The sequence below is a fragment of the Eriocheir sinensis genome, chromosome 47 (genome assembly GCF_024679095.1).
Source record: "Eriocheir sinensis breed Jianghai 21 chromosome 47, ASM2467909v1, whole genome shotgun sequence".
NCBI lineage: Eukaryota > Metazoa > Arthropoda > Malacostraca > Decapoda > Varunidae > Eriocheir > Eriocheir sinensis.
Genome location: NC_066555.1, coordinates 6,851,201 through 6,870,529, shown reverse-complemented (window position 1 = coordinate 6,870,529; position 19,329 = coordinate 6,851,201). Strand labels below are relative to the sequence as shown.

The window sequence follows — 19,329 nt, the reverse complement described above, 5'->3', positions numbered from 1 at the left end:
CAAATTTGTGGCTTTACCGTGTAGCAGCGACGGGCCAAATTTGTGGCTTTACCGTGTAGCAGCGACGGGCCAAATTTGTGGCTTTACCGTGTAGCAGCGACGGGCCAAATTTGGGGCTTTACCGTGTAGCAGCGACGGGCCAAATTTGTGGCTTTACCGTGTAGCAGCGACGGGCCAAATTTGTGGCTTTACCGTGTAGCAGCGACGGGCCAAATTAGTGCCATGATATAAACCCCCCAAAATAGATGATACATAAACTGATCACAAATGCTTCGCTATATATTATGAACTGGTTTGTGTGAGGGGTGATTTTTTTCTCATTTTTCTCGCTTAGAGGGACCATTAAGAAACATGATCCCCGCTGCTACCGGGTTTAGAAATACCAAATAAAAGTTGAACAAAACATCACATCAGCCATACTCACCGCCACCAGGGAGGACGGGATGTGATGGAAGTAGAAGGTGACGTTGAAGGCGCCGCGGAAGGAGACTAGGCAGGTGAAGGGGGCGTGGTGCAAAGCCTCGCCCTTCAAGCAGACGAACCCCACGTAGGGCAGCGTGAGGTTGTCCACTTCCACCGTGCTGTTACAGGGAGTGCACGCCGCCCCCCCTGCTCCTCCTCCGCCCCCTCCATCACCACCACCAGCCCACGCCCCCACCACACACACGCACAGCACGACACATGCCAGCACCCACGCCCTGCAGTAGTGGTGGGGGTTTGTAGCATTTTCGGTCACATGGTTTTGTTTCATATACGTAAACTTGCCGCCGTCCATCTTTCTTGGCACAACAGAGGGAAGAAAAATATTGCATTGGTGTTTAGTGTTGAATATCGCACCTTCAGAGTGATGTTATACGTAAAAAACACATTTTCTGCGTCACTGATTGTCTTTTGTTTATTTGTTTTTTTTTCCAGTCACTACCTATAGCCTACTCTTTCTCCCCCACAGTTGTACACTCAAAAAAATCTACTTTGTCTCTTTTATTGTGTCACTATTTAGGTTATTCCTTTTTTTCCATTGTCGTACACTCAAAAATCACTATCGCACTTCACATTTCAACCAGTAATCTTCTATACCAATTCAATTCAATTCTCTTGCAGCGAGTCACATTGCTTTTTTTTTCATCCTTCCCACCATAACCACAGGTCTTCCCTTTCCCCTACACAGGTTTTCAATACACACACACACACACACACACACACACACACACACACACACACACACACACCATCCAAGGTTCACTAGGCGGAGGTAACAACATACATAATATATCTTGGCCACACTTATTCCACCCCAGACGGATCAGAGCAACGCCCCGTGTTCAGACTAAAGGGGCTTTTACACTGGGCAAATTTTCCGTGTATCTTCAATCAAACCACGATTTCCGCTGGCGTGGTTCTCCTATTTCCGTGGTTTTCTGACGTGTCCACGATCTTCCAAAGCTACGGTAGCACAAAATACTACGAAAATGACTTATATACTATTTGGCGTTTATATAAACAGAAGGAAACTATAGAAAACCAACACAGGAAATATATTTAGTATCTGGTATTGAGTAGACATAACAGATCATTGTGGAAAATATACTCTGATTTAGGCGTTTACAATGACTGGGTTGGACTGTCGAGCTGACCCAGAATCTCGCCTATTGGCAAAAAGTTTCGCCGTCTCTACTTAACCCGGTAGCAGCGACGGGCCAAATTTGCGGCTTTACCGTGTACCAGCGATGGGCCAAATTTCTGCCATGATATAAACCTCCCAAAATAGATGATGCATAAACTGATCACACATGCGTTGATATATATTATGAAATGGTTTGCGTGAGTGATGATTCTTTCTCATTATTTTACTTAGAGGGGCCTTTAACCTAACCTAACCTAACCTAACCTAAGAAACATGACCCCCGCAGCTACCGGGTTAATATCTCCTTCATTGTGCATTCTTCACCGTACATGAAGCAAAGAGATGTATGCGTGGTTCATCACAACAAAGCCAAACAGTAAAACAATACGGTTACTGTGTATCAATCTAAGCCCAGCGAGTGCCCATGCAACCGAGGTCCGAGGGTGTCCTATTCTGCCCCGTCAACAAACCACATCCCAGCCAGCCACTCACCCACCCACGCCACCCACCCACACCCAAACGCAGAGCAGGGGGAAAAAAAGTGTTCACATGTGTTCGGTGTCCTCTCAACAACAAGTCCACACACAAGAAAAGATCAACACACACAAACTACCACCATGATCACACAATTATCCCTGGAAATGCCCATAACCTCTACGAAAGCGTTGTCACATGTGTGTACTGAGATGCCGAGATTAAGAATATAGCCCCAAGTAGGCACTCCTCAAACTCTTTACACTGCGACCAATTACCATCTTAAGTATTTTACATTGACGACCTGTTACGAAGCCCCTTGATGTTACCGAAAGAGTTAGTCTAGTGTCTTTTTTACAGTAAAGGAGGCAGCTCAATGACAAATAATAATAGAATAAATTAAAATGAAGAAGCCCGATAAGCACTCCTTCTATAAAAGAAAGTACAGATTAGTGGCCGAAAGGGATGTTAATTTATTCACATATTTATGCAGTGTCGAGGCAATAAGTCTAATCTATCGCGAACTAGTGCCGGAGTGTGGTTCGTGCGCTGAAGAACACTGTGAACTCGTATTCTCAAACGTATCGGCGCCTCTGTTCGCCTGTTTGAAAAGCCTCTCGCCGAAGTTGTTGAGATATCCATGGACTAGTTTGTGATGCCTCTGATAGTTTTACACGACTTACACTGCACCTTAAACGGCAAAAAACATCCATAAAAACACTGTTGATCTTTTCTGTGGCCTTGAGAAGTAATCGTAATGGAACCCCGATACGTTTAAGAACTTGAACCCTGACCCACACCACCAACAACAACTTTTTTTTATAGTTCCAACTCCCTAATTATCAGACGCTACCCCCCTCTTCCCCCTTCATCCCCTCCCCTCCTTAACCCCTGACTAAACTGTAATGCCTCCACCACCATCCTCGGCGCCACCACCAATAACAACAACCACTACCACCTTCTCCGGCACTACCAACACTAGTTCCAGCACCCTAACTATCAGACGCTTCCCACCCTCTCCCCTTCCCCTCCTCAACCTTTGAATATACTGTAATACCTCCGCCATCATCATCATCGACACACACACACACACACAGGTCACGTAATCAGACATATGAATGGCGGTGACAAACAAAGCAGAGATCACGATAAAAAAACAATAAAAAAAAAGGGGAGAAAACTCGTAGGTCAAGGATGCAGGAGAGACAAAGACAGACAAAAATGTACGTGTGTGTGTGTGTGTGTGTGTGTGTGTGTGTGTGTGTGTGTGCTTACCTACTCGTTTCGCCACCTGCTTGAAAACCTCTGAGTCAGTCAAATCACTAATTAAAGACAAACTAAGGACACGGACACAGACACACGGACACTAGACATAAAGACTTGGAGCTGGGTGACATGATTTGGGTAACACGAACTGGGTAACAAACTGGGTAACATGGGTAACATGAACTGGGTAACACGAACTGGGTAACACACATTGACAATACTAGAAAAAAAATAAAGGAACGGAGATAACAAAGGAAAGACAAGTTAATAAAGTGAAAGGAAAGGAGAGGAAGGAGAGGAAGGGAAACGAAATGGAGAGGAAGGGAGAGGAGAGGAAAGGAAAGGAATGGAAAAGAAGAGGAGGGGAGAGTAAAGCGAGGAAAAATAAAGGTAAGAAAAAAAAAGTAAACAGGGGAGGAGAGGAAAGTAAAGCGAGGAAATAGGAAATGAAAGGGAAAGAAATAAAAGGAGAGGAGAGGAAAGCGAGCAAAGCAGAAAGGAAGGGAAAAGGAAAGGAAAGGAAAGGAAAAAGGGAAGGGAAAAGAGAGAAGAGGAAAGGATAGAAAAGTAAAAGAGGAAATGGTAAGAAGATAAAGCGCTCAGGAAAGGAAAGGAAAGGAAAGCGAAGATGAAAGGAAATAAACCAGAAAAAAATGACAAGACAAGGACGAGGCTGGACGGGACAAAGACCTAAGGAAAAAAAATACACCAACTGGCGATTAGAAAAGAAGTCGAGTCGAGATGAAATACAAGATGATTGAAAATATAAAAAAAAGCATTCAGAAAGTAGTGAGTATAGAGTAGCAGTGAAGGATGAACTGTTTGTATTTTATTTATTTATTTATTTATATTTTTTGCCGCCAGATGAGATAGGAATGCTTAACTGTTTTATTACTGCTGGATGGTTGTTGTTGTTGATGATGATGATGATGATAGTGGTCGTTGTTATTGTTGTTGTTGTTGTTGTTGTTGTATTGCTGCCGTTGTTGTTGCTCTTGTTATGTAGGGAAAGTTACAAATCACATGTGCGTCTTTAGTGCTTGTTAACCTTGCTATTGAAACGTAAACGAGAACAAAAGACGCTCATTTGATTCGTATACGTAACTTACAATGCGACGATCGGAGATGAACGCCGAGGCCATGCGCAGCTTTAGCCTACCTTGACCGAACATACAAAACTAGGCTATTGCGAAGAAACTAACCTTTCTTACGGCCATATCAATTATTTTTATTTTATTTATTTATTTATGTATTTATCAATTCATTTCTTTTTCTTTTTTGTGTCTTTCGGAGCAGCAAGTAGATAATCATTTATATTTTCAACTTCTAGATATGTTTTTTTTTCTGGGAGCAACAATCTTAACCAATATTTCTAACACATTTTTCATTTACTTTTATCAACTCATTTCTTTTTATTTTTTGTGTCTTTCGGAGCATCAAGTAGATAATCATTTATATTTTCAACTTCTAGACTTTACTTTTTAAATATCTGCTTTTTTTCTGGGAGCAACAAGTTGATAGATATTTCAAACACTTTTTACATTTACTTTTATCAACTCATTTATTTTTTGTGTCTTTCGGAGCAGCAAGTAGATAATCATTTATATTTTGAACTTCTAGACTACTTTTTAAATATCTGCTTTTTTTCTGAGAGCAACAAGTTGATATTTCTTACACTTTTTTCTCCTTATACCATGGGGGAAAAAAATCGCAAAACAAGGCACTTAAGGAGTGAGATTGATCGTTTCAGTATGACTATGTAATTAAGCTTTTAACGATGGTAGAAATATGGTCGTTAAAGAAGAAATTACTTTTAATACTCACTGATCTTTCCAAGCAGCAGTAGTAGTAGTAGTAGCAGTAGTAGTAGTAGTAATAGTAGTAACACGTATCCGTTATTAGCTACTTATAAATCACAACACAACATTATTTAGCTAGCATATCAACAGAAGTAGTAGTAGTAGTAGTAGTAGTAGTTATACATATGTTATTAATTATTATATATCACAACACAACATCCAGCTAGCAAACGCAATAAGTCAACAATTAAACATATACAAAAATACATCAATAAATAACTAAACACTGAACTAGCAAACAGTTTGATACACAAATACATAAATAAAATATAACTAACATAACCAGCACTTAAAAAATGAGTGTGTGTGTGTGTGTGTGTGTGTGTGTACGCCAGCCAGCAGCGCCACGCCCCCACCTCCTCGCCACACCCAGCCACGCGCGTGACTAACACACTCCCTCTTCCAGACCTCTCACACGCCTTGTCTCACACTCACTCACTCCAGCGCACCCTTACCAAATTATCGTACTCAGAGCATCACCTGTATCAGTTCCAGACTCAAAAATCTCGTACCCACACAAATAATGATACTGAATTAAAGTTATTGCCAGAAACGTTATATATTGATGTTGTTTTGTAATAGTTATGGATCAGAAACCGGAAAATATAGTATGCTGAGTACAACAACCTGATGACTGGGTTCAATGTTCCCAAATTATCGTACTCATTACATTGCCATCATCAGTTTTTGCCTAATTGCTGTCACTCTCCCACAAATTACGGTCTTCAATGAAACTCGTCAGGCAAAACTTATCAATATATTCTACTAGGGTGGAAAGTATACACCAATGTGAGTTTTAAGCCAATTTGACTGTCGTGTTTAGGAATCATTGTCGTACATTTGGGAACACAGCCCCTCACACCCCGCTCTCCCCTTCCCCACCCTCCCTTCCCACCCCACCCCTTCCACCCCGCCCACATCTTCGCCCCTCCCTTTCACTCCTATCCTCCCATCCCTTCCATTAGCCTACCAATCCTCTCCCTCCCCTCCCCTCCCCTTCCACCCCACCCCTTCCATTACCAATCCTCTCCCTCCCCTCCACATCCCCCCCCTCCCCAGCCCTTTCACTCCCACCCCACCCATTCCCTTCCACCCCGCCCCTTCCCTTACCAAAAGTCTCCCTCCCGCCCACAACTTCGCCCCGCCCACATAACCAGACCTGCGCCCTTCCACTCATTTATAATCTGCTCCACCCATATTTCTTCTCCCTATCCACCCACTGTTCCACCCATTTCTATCTATCCTTCCACTCTTAATATTGTTTCATTATTCTTTATTCTCTTTTCCATTCTTCCTTCCCACCTTTCAAACCCGCCCTTCCATATTTTTGTCCGTTTTCCACATTTTTAATTTTCCAATTCCCTCTTTTATCTTCTCCTTCTCCCCTTTCTTCTCTTCTTTCCTTCCCTTTTCTGTTTCCCGGTTTCCCCGTACGTTTTATTCCTTTCTGAACCCTTTTTCATCCTTGTTCTCTTTCCCCATGGAGTCGAAAGAGAGAGAGAGAGAGAGAGAGAGAGAGAGAGAGGCAACATTTGGTAAAGTTGTGAGGCATGTGTTGTGTTGCTGTGTGATTTGGTGACAAGCCTTGGAAACGAGCAGCCGGGGCGAGGAGAGTCGAACCACAGTGATGTCAGGAAGAGCACCCAGTCTTATACCCCGAGCCACAACTTCTAAACAGTGACCCCTCGTGAACTTACGTTAAGACTGTCCAGAAAAGGGGGCTCAGTAGAGGCACACAAGGAGGGTTCCACACCACCAGACAGGATACAATGCGATATTTATTATATATGTGTACACTGATGCAAGTAATAAAAACTAAGTCATTCAAACAAAAAGTAAACAACATCCATCCCACAATCACACGTGTACGTACAGGGTAATAATCAATAATTAACTAATCTTATGAGGTACGGCGAGTTACTCTCTCTCTCTCTCTCTCTCTCTCTCTCTCTCTCTCTCTCTCTCTCTCTCTCTCTCTCTCTCTCTCTCTCTCTCTCTTAAAAAATACATAACTTACAAATTATAGATAAAACATAACATGGAATTAGACATAAATAAAGTTAAATAAAAAAATAAATATAGATAGATAAGTATAGTAATAATAATAGTAATAATAATAATAATAATAATAATAATAATAATAATAATAATAATAATAATAATAATAATAATAATAATTACAATGTTTTCATGCACAAACAACAAGAACACCACCACCAAAAACAACAACAACTCTAACCAACGTTTGTGTGGAGTGACTTGCAAAACGTTACTTCCGGAATGAGGGGAACGTATGCAGGCCGTGACGTCACCCTGACCTAAAGGATGTCCTCTCTCTCTCTCTCTCTCTCTCTCTCTCTCTCTCTCTCTCTCTCTCTCTCTCTCGTCTAAACAATGGAGAAGTAGGCTATATTATGCTACTTTGATTATTTCCACACAGACTTCCCTTACCACACTCTACATCCCTGTATTTAAACTGAACATTAAAGTAGTGTACAACTTCATATCCTATTGCCTTACTTCAGAAACATTAATTACACCAAGCAGGGCAGAGTCTGGGAATTGGTAGTGGTGGGAGATTCAAGACGTTGCTAGTTCATTGTATGTATATTGGAACGAGATTCATGTCGGCATTATATCAGACGCTTTCGACTCTATACGTCAACTACTTTCAAAAGCCAAAAAGGAGGTTAATCGGGTTCTAATGAGTGTTATTTTAGGCTTATGGTACAGAAGAATGATTGAACTACAACCAGTGGCTTAAAACTACTCATGGAAATCCCACAAACTCCTTTTAAAGTCTTGTTTGGTGGTAGTTTGGTGTTTTGAAGAGGTTCAGACTTCGTTAGTTTAGTACTGTGGTGGCAGGTTCAGACTTCCTTGGTTTAATGTACTTTAGAGGGAGCTGCAATATATTTTAGAGAGGGAGGTTCAGACTTTGGTAGTTCGGTGTGCTTTCGACAGTGGATTGACTGATTGGTTAGGGTATGCGGTCATGGCGCCGCATAGACTGCCCTCAATGACTGATAACACAAATGAAATGCAATTATTAGAGACCACTATCAAATTGTACCAAAATCTCTTTCAGAACAAGTATTGCAGGGAGGAGGCAAGGGGTTCAACATCCTACATGCCGATCTCCCCCCGACCTCCCTTCAATAATCCTACGGCCCCGAAACCATGGAACTTAGACGATACATTTTACTTATACGACTCAAATGAAAACGATGAAAACGTCTAAAAAATGAACAGTTAAAATTGTCACTCCGCCTTAAATACCATCTTGAAACCGTATACAATTTATCCTACCCTAATTAAAAACGCTAAAAATGCCGCTTACCTTCAATACGACCCTAGAGACAGCCTACCATTCAACCTGCTCTCATGAAAGTTGGAAAGTTTCGTTTAGCCGGCGCAACATCTGTGGTTATATGCCGGAGAGAGACAGGAGGGGGAAGGAATTATAGGAGAAGGGAACGGACCCCAGGAGACTGGACACAACCCCCGATTAATACCTCGTACCCATTCACTGCTGGGTGGACAGGGGCGTAGGGTATCGGAAAAGCCGCCCAAATTTTTCCACTCCGCCCGGGACCTGCTCTCATGAAAACGTCTCGAAATTGAAATGTTAAAAATGTCACCCAACATTAAATACGACTCTGAAATCATGTCATTTATCTTACTAATATAGTTAAAAGCATGTCTCAGAATCCGTAGACAATGAACAAGTAAATAGACAAATCAACAATGCCGGAGCGTGCTGGTAACAAGCGGACACGAACTGACGAGACAATATGTAACAGTTATCCTTGACCTGTCGTGTATGGCGTGTGTGTGACTGTGTGTGTGTGTGTGTGTGTGTGTGTGTGTGTCGCTGTTTTGTACTTTCACCGGCGGCCGCAGAATGAATTAATATATTACATCACAGCACAAGATAGAGTTGGAATGACCTAAATCCTGACACTCACTTAGGAATGCGCTAAATTCTGTAGAGCTAATTTCTGAGTTGGAATAAGCGAAGTTATATAGAGCAAAGTAATGTGTTATTATTAGTGAGTGAAATTTAAGCAGCTGATGATGGAGAGAGAGGTAGAGAAATTAAATGAATGTCATGTTAGTATTAGTAGGTCACACACACACACACACATACACATCTTAAACAGACAAACATAATTATGGACACACACGTACAGACAGACGGACGGACAGAATCAGAACGGACATCAAAATCAGAAATAGCCTATCATCTCTTCTTGTCATCCACCTCATTATATTTTACTCGATGACGGGCTCTGTTGTCGCATTACTTGGTCTCAGGCAGTCACTGGATACCTTAACTAACCATCCTTTTCCCGTGGTGTATTTAATCCTACGCGGCCGACAAGGATCTTCAGCTAATGTTCCTTCACTCCTGATTATCGTTGGGGTGTGACGGTCCTCTTGTAAGGCATCGAGTGTCTTTGTTTTCTTCGCGGGTTTCCGATTCGAGTTTTTAATATTGATTCTTCTGTTTTGTATTTTCTTACCTTTTCGAGACTTTGCCTTTGGGCCCAACATTCGTACTTTATTCTTCGTTTGTCTCTTCGCTATTCTGCAGTTTGATCGGTTCTCGTCGCATTTGACCGTGTACTTTTTCACGTTGACTCTTCTATTCGACAATTTCTTGGTTTTCTGTATCTTGAGAATGTGCATCTTCCATCCCTTGCCCTTGACGTAATTCATCCTTTCCTTAATAATGAGGTGGGTCGGGGATTCGAACTTGCTTACGTTGGGCAGAGGGTTTCGCCATCCGGACCTCCCCAATACCCTGCGAGGTCTCTTCAAGTCCTTTTTGCTTCCTTTTACTTGTTTCCGTCTTTCCTTTTTATCCCTCTTATCGTCGTTTTCTCTTGCGTCTCTGGATAAGTTGTTTCTCCTATCTTCATCTCCTTCCATGGGTTGCTTTTGTGTTTTCGTCTTTATTTCTTTCTCTCGTTTTCCTTTTCCTCCCATCCACCACAAGGGATCCATTTTGTTCTCCCTTTCGCTGCTCTTCTTCCAGTTCGTCTTCCCTTCGGTCTCCTGCACTGACTTCTGCATCTCCTCCAACAATGCTCTAAGTAAGTCCATGTACTCATTTACGCCCTGCTTATTTTCAGCCTTTTCCACTTCCTTATCCTCCATTCCCTTCTCTCTTCCTGCAGTTCCAATTGTATCCTCGTTCTCTTCCGAAGTCTGTTTTGTCAGCTCTGTCTCTGATCCATTTTTCACTTCTTCCTTTTCGTCCCCTTCCCCAGAGCGGCTCTTTGTTAGTTTCTTCACGATCTTCTTCAGCTTCTTCATCATATTTTCCTTCCTCCCCTTCGGCTGCTCTTTTCTGCTCGCGATCTTGAGGGCGGTTCTAAACGATTTGCAGCGTCCTTTCAAGCACATCTGAGGAGCATATGAATTGGCTAGCATAGCAAATATTTTCAATGCCACGAATAACTAGAGACACACATTCATAGATGGGTAGGTAGATAGATAGATATAGATAGACAGAAAAAAAGAAAGAAAGAGCAATAAGACAGAAAATAAAAGTTGCATGTGTTGATATGAAGTAAGAGCAAGGGGAGGTGGCATACACGGAGCTGGGTGACGTGACAATATTATAAGCAAATCCGCGAAGGGGACTCACCCTGTTACTCCCGCAGCTGGTGCCGTCCAGAGCCGACACCCCGGGACTCCGCAGCCTCAGCCCGTTGACGCACCAGATCTCCGCGCACACGTCCTGGGGGTCAAAGGTCAAAGGTCAAACAAGGTCACATGGGTAAAACGTATTATATGGTGACTAGGTGTTTACTTCGATGCGCATTTGTTTTTTTTTCCTCATTTTAATGTTTACATATTTTTTTTTTTATGTCCAATTGTTCCTCGATCTGTTTTTGTTTTTTTTGTTATCAGTTATTTTATAGATGATTTATTTTCTAATTTTCTCTATCTGTCTATCTATCAATCTATCTATCTACCTACCTACCTTTCTGTCCATCGATCTGTCTGTCTATCTATCAATCAATCTATCTGTCTATCAATCAATCAGTCATTCAACCTATCTATCAATCTATCTATCTAATTCCCTATGTCTATCAATCAATCAATCAATCAGTTAGTCTATCTATCTATCTATCTATCTATTTAACTCCCTATTTGTCTATCAAGCTAACGTTTACCTATCAAGCAATCAATCGACCGATCAATCTATCTATCCATCTATCTATCTATAAGTCAATCTGTCTATCTACATAACTATCTAACTAACTATCTACATATCAATCTCTACCGGCCTCTTGCAGACTCCTTACGTTCTTATGTTCTTATGTTCTATCTCTCACTCTCATCTACAATCTACATATCTATCTCTCTATCTCTCACTCTCATCTACTCACGGGGTACTGGTCGGCGGCGTACATCCAGCCCTCGCCGTACATATAGTGGCATTGCTGGTCCGCGCCGTATGTCCTGCCGGGGAGGTCGGCGTGCAGGAAGGCATTGTTGGCGTCGATGTTCCCTCCACCACCACCACCAGAACTCATCTCCGTCAGACACGTGCCGCTATGTAAAGAAAGGGAGATGGGGGGCTTCTGGTCTCTCTTTCTCTCTTTATATGGTTAGTTAGTACGTTAGTTCGGCCATTGGTAAGTTAGTTCGTTAGGCATTAAGTTGGACAGTTACTAGAATAGCTTGTTAGTTAGTTAGTTAGTTGGGTAGGTAGTTAAGTAGTTAGGCAGTTAGTGAGTGAGTGAGTGAGTGAGTTGGGCAGGCAGTTAGGCAGTTAGTTAATTAGTTAAGCAATTAGATAGACATTCAGTAAGTTAGATATCTTGTTAGGCAGTTAGTTAGACAATTAGATAGACAGCTATTTGGTTAGTTAGTTAGGCAGTAAGTTAGTCATCCAGTTAGACAGATAGGGAGGTTATTAAGATGTACAGTTATGTAATCAATGAGTTGGTCTACTATTTAGTTAAGTAATAGGTTTGTTAGTTTGTTAATTAGTCAGTTTTGTTTATCTCGACTCGTTCCTTTATTCCCTGAAGTCCTTCGGGGGCTTCGTGGTGCAGTGGTTAGCACACTCGACTCACAACCGAGAGAGCCCGGGTTCGATTTCCGGGCAGAGTGGAAAAATTGGGGCGGCTTTTCCGATACCCTACGCCCCTGTCCACCCAGCAGTGAATGAGTACCAGGTATTAATCGGGGATTGTGTCCCGTCTCCTGGGGTCTGTTCCCTTCTCCTATAATTCCTTCCCCCTCCTGTCTCTCTCCGGCATATGACCACAGATGTTGCGCCGACTAAACGAAACTTTTTTCCCTCAAGTCCTTGGCTAGGCAGAGTTGACTCCTTCGGAAACTGACCCCTCTTTCGGCCATCTCTTTGGATTCTTTTTGTGAGCAGCGAGTAGCGGGCTTTTTTTTTATTAGCGTTTACTTTTTATTGTGCCCTTGAGCTGTCTCCTTTGTTCTAAAAAGAATGATGCAAACCGACTCACTGCGTGTCGAGGAAGGCCTTGAGCTGCTCCCTGGAACACGAGGACCACGTGTGACCGCCGTCGTTGAGGGACTCGGCCATGAGGTGTCCCGTGGCGCTGCATGCCTCGGCCGGCGGGTCCCCGTCATGCACCACGTTCAAGCTAGGCGGAAGACAGGAAGGGTACTCGTCACAGATTTACACTGGCGAATGGCAAGGTGGAAGGTGTACTTGTTACCATGGCGATGCAAACACCATGATCATGTTCTAAGGGCCGCTTTCACAGTCACATCGTTTGTTTTGATCGTTACCAATGGCGGCGATCGACGCTATAGTTTTCCACGTGAAACTGGGTTATGGGGTAGTGGCGGCTGCAGAGGAAGCGAGAGGTGTTGAGAGTGTGTGGCAAGGTGCGGTGCTAGGCTAACCCCGCAGCCGCCACTACCCCATCGGCCAGTTTTATGTGGAAATACTATAGCAGCGATAACAGCCATTGGTAACGATCAAAACAAACAAAACGACTGTGAAAACGTCCCTAAGTCTTCACAGGTAAAAGTGTGTGTAGGGCTCGTTTCTCTGACCATTAAGTGCAATGTGTCTTTTCAAATCTTAGCTCTAGTGGAAAGTGACGTAGGATTCGTTTAATTAATGTGACAACGTGGACAAAACACTCAGTTAAACAAAGATGATCAAACTGTAATAATAATGTCTTACAAGTTCTTACTATGACTTAATTTCGATAACACCTGTGGCCCAGTGTTACATTCTCACCTGTGGCCCAGTGTTACATTCTCCCCTGTGGCCCAGTGTTACATTCTCACCTGTGGCCCAGTGTTACATTCTCACCTGTGGCCCAGTGTTACATTCTCACCTGTGGCCCAGTGTTACATTCTCCCCTGTGGCCCAGTATTACATTCTCCCCTGTGGCCCAGTATTACATTCTCACCTGTGGGCCAGTATTACATTCTCCCCTGTGGCCCAGTATTACATTCTCCCCTGTGGCCCAGTATTACATTCTCCCCTGTGGCCCAGTATTACATTCTCCCCTGTGGCCCAGTATTACATTCTCCCCTGTGGCCCAGTATTACATTCTCCCCTGTGGCCCAGTATTACATTCTCACCTGTGGCCCAGTATTACATTCTCACCTGTGGCCCAGTATTACATTCTCACCTGTGGCCCAGTATTACATTCTCCCCTGTGGCCCAGTATTACATTCTCACCTGTGGCCCAGTATTACATTCTCACCTGTGGCCCAGTATAACATTCTCACCTGTGGCCCAGTGTTACATTCTCACCTGTGGCCCAGTATTACATTCTCACCTGTGGCCCAGTATTACATTCTCCCCTGTGGCCCAGTATAACATTCTCACCTGTGGCCCAGTATTACATTCTCACCTGTGGCCCAGTATTACATTCTCACCTGTGGCCCAGTATTACATTCTCACCTGTGGCCCAGTATTACATTCTCACCTGTGGCCCAGTATTACATTCTCACCTGTGGCCCAGTATAACATTCTCACCTGTGGCCCAGTATAACATTCTTACCTGTGGCCCAGTATAACATTCTCACCTGTGGCCCAGTATTACATTCTCACCTGTGGCCCAGTATTACATTCTCACCTGTGGCCCAGTATTACATTCTCACCTGTGGCCCAGTATTACATTCTCACCTGTGGCCCAGTATAACATTCTCACCTGTGGCCCAGTATTACATTCTCACCTGTGGCCCAGTATTACATTCTCACCTGTGGCCCAGTATTACATTCTCACCTGTGGCCCAGTATTACATTCTCACCTGTGGCCCAGTATTACATTCTCACCTGTGGCCCAGTATTACATTCTCACCTGTGGCCCAGTATTACATTCTCACCTGTGGCCCAGTATTACATTCTCACCTGTGGCCCAGTATTACATTCTCACCTGTGGCCCAGTATTACATTCTCACCTGTGGCCCAGTATTACATTCTCCCCTGTGGCCCAGTATTACATTCTCACCTGTGGCCCAGTATTACATTCTCACCTGTGGCCCAGTATTACATTCTCACCTGTGGCCCAGTATTACATTCTCACCTGTGGCCCAGTATTACATTCTCACCTGTGGCCCAGTATAACATTCTCACCTGTGGCCCAGTATTACATTCTCACCTGTGGCCCAGTATTACATTCTCACCTGTGGCCCAGTATTACATTCTCACCTGTGGCCCAGTATAACATTCTCACCTGTGGCCCAGTATTACATTCTCACCTGTGGCCCAGTATTACATTCTCACCTGTGGCCCAGTATTACATTCTCACCTGTGGCCCAGTATTACATTCTCACCTGTGGCCCAGTATTACATTCTCACCTGTGGCCCAGTATAACATTCTCACCTGTGGCCCAGTATCACATTCTCACCTGTGGCCCAGTATTACATTCTCACCTGTGGCCCAGTATCACATTCTCACCTGTGGCCCAGTATTACATTCTCACCTGTGGCCCAGTATTACATTCTTACCTGTGGCCCAGTTCGTGCGCGATTGTGTAGGCGCAGGTGAACTTGGTGGCCTCGATGAGAGAGCAGGAGTGGTCGGCGGTGCACATGCCCCCCACGAAGGCCATGCCCATGGTCTTGTTTGCGTAGGGCTGCTCGGAGTAGAGGTCCAGCCCCGTTAGCAGCAAGGAGTGGTCCCAGCGCCTCGCACCCCGCTGTGAGGAGGAGGGGGCGAGGTGTGAGGTGCGTGACTATGGAAATGTTTACGAACGAACTAACATCTCTTTTTTCTTCTTCTTTTTTTTACGTTTACACCTATATCGCCGGCAGGCTTTCTTGAGGGGCCTGGATGGTAGTTGGCCCCAGCCCGTCATGGCGCAGGCAAGTGTTTATAGTGGCGCCATCTTCTCTTCTCTCTATATAGTACCTATGATTTTAACCCTCGACTCCCCGTGCTTACCTTGGTGCTCTTAGGGGTTTGCCAGGCGCAGAAGTTGTTGAGGTAAAGGCCGGCCTCCCCGCCCCCATTGCTGACCGCGCTGCGACCCAGGAACTTGAGGCGTACCACACGGAGACTCAGAGCCGCGTCCTTCAGGCTGGGATCCGACAACACCTGGTTCGCCTGGGGAGGTTGAGAACGAGGAGGAGGAGGAGGAGGAGGAGGAGGAGGAGGAAAAGAAGGAGGAGAAGGAGAAAGACGAGGAGGAAGATGAGGAGGAGAAGGAGAAAAAACGAGAAGGAGAAAAAACGAGAAGGAGGAGGAGGAGGAAGAGGAGGAGGAGGAGGATGAGGATGAGGAGAAGGAGGAGAAGGAGGAAGAGGAGAAAAAGAAGAAAGAGAAGGTGAAGAAGAAGAAGAAGAAGAAGAAAAAGAAGAAGAAGAAGAAGAAGAAACATTAAGGCGTTAGTTAAAGTAATAATCATAACGACAAATAAGATAGTTTTACACGTAACTATGTGTAAGAAAAAAATTGTAAGCCTTCATTCCTTTCCTTTCTTTGTTATTTTATTATTTTTTCAACGGAAGGGTTTCAACGTGAACATTCACCTGCAGAAGATGGAGAAGAAACTCGTATATATAAGTTGCTTTTACGGAAGATTTTATGAAGGAAAAATTTATGAGTTCGAGTGTCGCATGTCTGCCACTTATCCCGAGACTTACTACGGCGAGGAGAGTCATAACGATCTCTTTGGTCTTCTTCCTGGCGTTGGCGGACGGGTATCGCTTCCTGACGTAGGACACAAGGGAGTCATCAAGGAACACCGCCAGCTCAATAGTGTAGCGCGTCTTCATTGCCGCCCTGGTCGTGATGTGGTGACCCCCGACGCCTTTCCCCCCCTGTAGCTCTCCTGGACCCACGGCCTCCTCGGTGGGTGAGTCGGCCCCCACATGAGTAAGATTTCTGGCGTCTAAGTAAAGAGGAAAGAGATGAAGCAAGGTGATTGGGAGCCGAATTTTATCTGTTCACAGGTCTTTAACGGTAATGGCAATAGCTCAAGGGCAATTAACAACGATAAAAAGAAAACTATTAATAGCTATTCCTACAAGGGCAATCAGGGGTGACCAGAAGAGAGGTCATAAAGTTTCGGAGGGTATAGCTTCGCATGCATTTTTATTTTTATTTTTATTTTTTATCCATGGTATAGGAGGCAGGTCAAATACTTAACTACAAATGCCCATAACACCAGCAAAACCCTTGTCAATTGTGTGTGCCTGGGCGTCGATAAGTTTAGGAACATGACCCACTATAGATGTCGAGCCGCGGAACTCACCTTCAGGATGGCGGGACAGGAGAGCGGCTTCCTCTTGCGGTGACAACTCGACCCCTGCGTCAGCCAGCCGGACCTGCAACGAGAGGCGAGGATACATATTAACAAAATCTTCGAAGGCTTACCCCATCTGTTTCAAAAGGCTAGAAGTTGTCGGGGTTTCCGTGTGTGGTTTCATTACCCCGGCAGTAGTTTTGCAAGACTTCTGCGCCGTGAACGGGAAAAACACTCAAGACACCTCGATGCAGCTTCTCTCTGGCCTTGTAAAACGTTCGTGTCAACAGCCCCAAACGTTTGATAATATGAGTGAAGGCATCGATCGCTCAAGCCCTGTCAATACAGAAGGGTAACAGCTGAGCACCGAGGAGACCGACACTTGCCCGATAATTATTAATCTTGATACTAATAACGCCTGATTTTGTAAGCGTCGCATTTTAAAAGTCTTCATCGACAATAATGTGGTTCATTTGTCTTGTTTGACCCGTTTTCCAAGGCACATTTTATAGCCTCAGCCCTACCTTACGACAAAGCCTCATCATCAAATCACTGGTAACTCATAACTGTTACTCAAACGCTTCTCAATGTGACGTAGTGTGTAGCCTCTTGGAAGCAGCTCAAGGGGACAAAAAATGCCCCACTTGGCGCCTCCTGTGAAGACAACAGAACGAAAGCCCAAAAAAGAGAGGATCAGTTTTGGATGAAGAAGTGTTTTGATGCAACTATAGAGAGTGAGTGACGGTGTATTGTTAGAGTTACACAACAAAGGAGAAGGGAGGAACCTGCCATCCCAACCCCCAGGCAGTAGGCTACATAGTGTGAGTGTACAACTATTGACTAAAGAGCGTGGCATGCACCGCCTTCCTCCCTTGGGGTATATCCCCAACGAAACAATAAAAAAAGAGATAGGCCTACGTGTATAATGCCGTTTTTTTTAACAACAAAGGAGGCAGCTCAAGGGCACAAAAAAAGGAAACAATAATAAAAAAAGCCCGCTACTCGCTGCTCCTAAAAAAGAATCATAAGAGGTGCCCGAAAGAGAGGTCAATTTCGGGATATCTTGACATTTGACATTTAATTATTTACTTGTGAAGTGGCGACCCAGTGTACGTGTAATTTCGAGACACAGTATAATGAACCCAGACCTAAAAGAGAGTTCCCGGAGTCACAGAGGCCACGGGACAAGGACGCTCATCCCTCACACAACGCTTTCACCCGTGTAAACAATGCGGCCCATAATTATTACACAATAGCCTGCTCGCTCCTCCCCACCCCCACCCCATGCACACACTCAGTTCCATACACGATCGCTCTCGTAAGCTGCCGTGCTATTAAAAACCCAACCCCCTCAGCTGTTTTATCTCTAAATAATAAACAATAATGAAAGTTTTTTTTCCATTAAGACTAAAGATATGCTGTACCTTCTAGTGACAGCCAGGGCCTTTACGAACACGGAGAATGGTGCGAAAACGAAAAAAGCTTGATTCATTGTTTGATAAATTTATATACCAGTCTTTCGAACACTCTAGTGATGGTATGATAATATGGTACTCAAAATTATGTGTTTCTTGAAAACAAGTGTGTGGACTGACCTGCAGCGGCGAGGCCTGCGTCAGAATCACGTTTCTCATGAGAACAAGTGTGTGGAGTGTGGACTGACCTGCAGCGACGAGGCCTGCGTGAAAGGGAGCAGCGTCAGCAGCCACAGCAGCGGGCAGCAGGGGGACAGGCCGAGGACGCGCATCACAGCGGCCGGCGGCGGGGCGGCAGTGGACACGTGCAAACAGAAGGGATATCCTGCACCATGCACCTGACCACCGGACTGTGGACCACCTACACGAGCTTGACTGAAATAATTGCCAGTTGCCACCGGCTTTGTCGGGGACAAATGTGTGTCAGTGGTGAGTGGTTTTATTTACTATTCAGCAGGTGAAGGCGTGAGTCATCCGCCCTTTCATATTTTTTCCTTTATTTATCTATAGCTACCCAGGGGAGGAGGACGGTTCATATTGTCAAAAAGATATAGCAGCGCGGAGAGACAACCCAGAGAGGAGGAGGCAGGAGACATCCCATAAAGCTATGGGCTTTAGCAAGTCGATGAATACCTACTGGTTGACTACATTAAAGGCGCCTGAATGGAAGCCCGCTCGGAGGAACCTCCGGGGATGGCGCCATTGTAGAGTGAGCGAGGCAACGACCCCCAGCGTGTAGTACCCCCATTAATTCATTGACTGACTGAAAAAAGTCAGCCCATTCACTCAAGCCCTGTATAAGTAGGTACTTGTCAGGATTTGAAAGCAACCATCAATGTCCCCTCGACTGACAGTTCTTTCGATTGTGGAAACATCGCGGCCTCCTATTGCTCCTAAATGTTTGTTTTTTTTTTTG

At 44.3% G+C, this 19,329-nt stretch overlaps 2 protein-coding genes across 2 annotated transcripts in view; both read right to left on the bottom strand.

Moving 5' to 3' along the window:
- Positions 1-869, bottom strand: part of LOC126981313 (uncharacterized) — a 34,688-nt gene extending 33,819 nt beyond the window's left edge. The window contains exon 1 of the mRNA XM_050832249.1: positions 425-869. Within this exon, the coding sequence (XP_050688206.1) occupies positions 425-775 (351 nt within the window). The 5' untranslated portion in view covers positions 776-869. The remainder of the gene's footprint in view (positions 1-424) is intronic.
- Positions 870-6,992: 6,123 nt separating this feature from the next.
- LOC126981312 (uncharacterized) lies at positions 6,993-19,329 on the bottom strand. Its single transcript, XM_050832247.1, has 9 exons — positions 18,602-19,329; positions 16,948-17,020; positions 16,337-16,584; positions 15,636-15,797; positions 15,200-15,390; positions 12,726-12,866; positions 11,628-11,793; positions 10,880-10,972; positions 6,993-10,635 (listed from the first exon to the last, which is right to left on the bottom strand). The coding sequence occupies exons 1-9, from the start codon at positions 18,683-18,685 to the stop codon at positions 9,499-9,501; spliced, it is 2,295 nt and encodes a 764-aa protein (XP_050688204.1). The 5' UTR covers positions 18,686-19,329; the 3' UTR covers positions 6,993-9,498.

Coding starts and splice junctions, on each gene's coding strand:
- LOC126981312 (XM_050832247.1), bottom strand. CDS start 18,685: ATGCGCGTCCTCGGCCTGTCCCCCTGCTGCCCGCTGCTGTGGCTGCTG. Junction 11,794..12,725: donor AAGGCCTTCCTCGACACGCA/GTGAGTCGGTTT, acceptor TTCTTTACATAG/CGGCACGTGTCTGACGGAGA. Junction 10,973..11,627: donor ACGCCGCCGACCAGTACCCC/GTGAGTAGATGA, acceptor TTTGACCCCCAG/GACGTGTGCGCGGAGATCTG.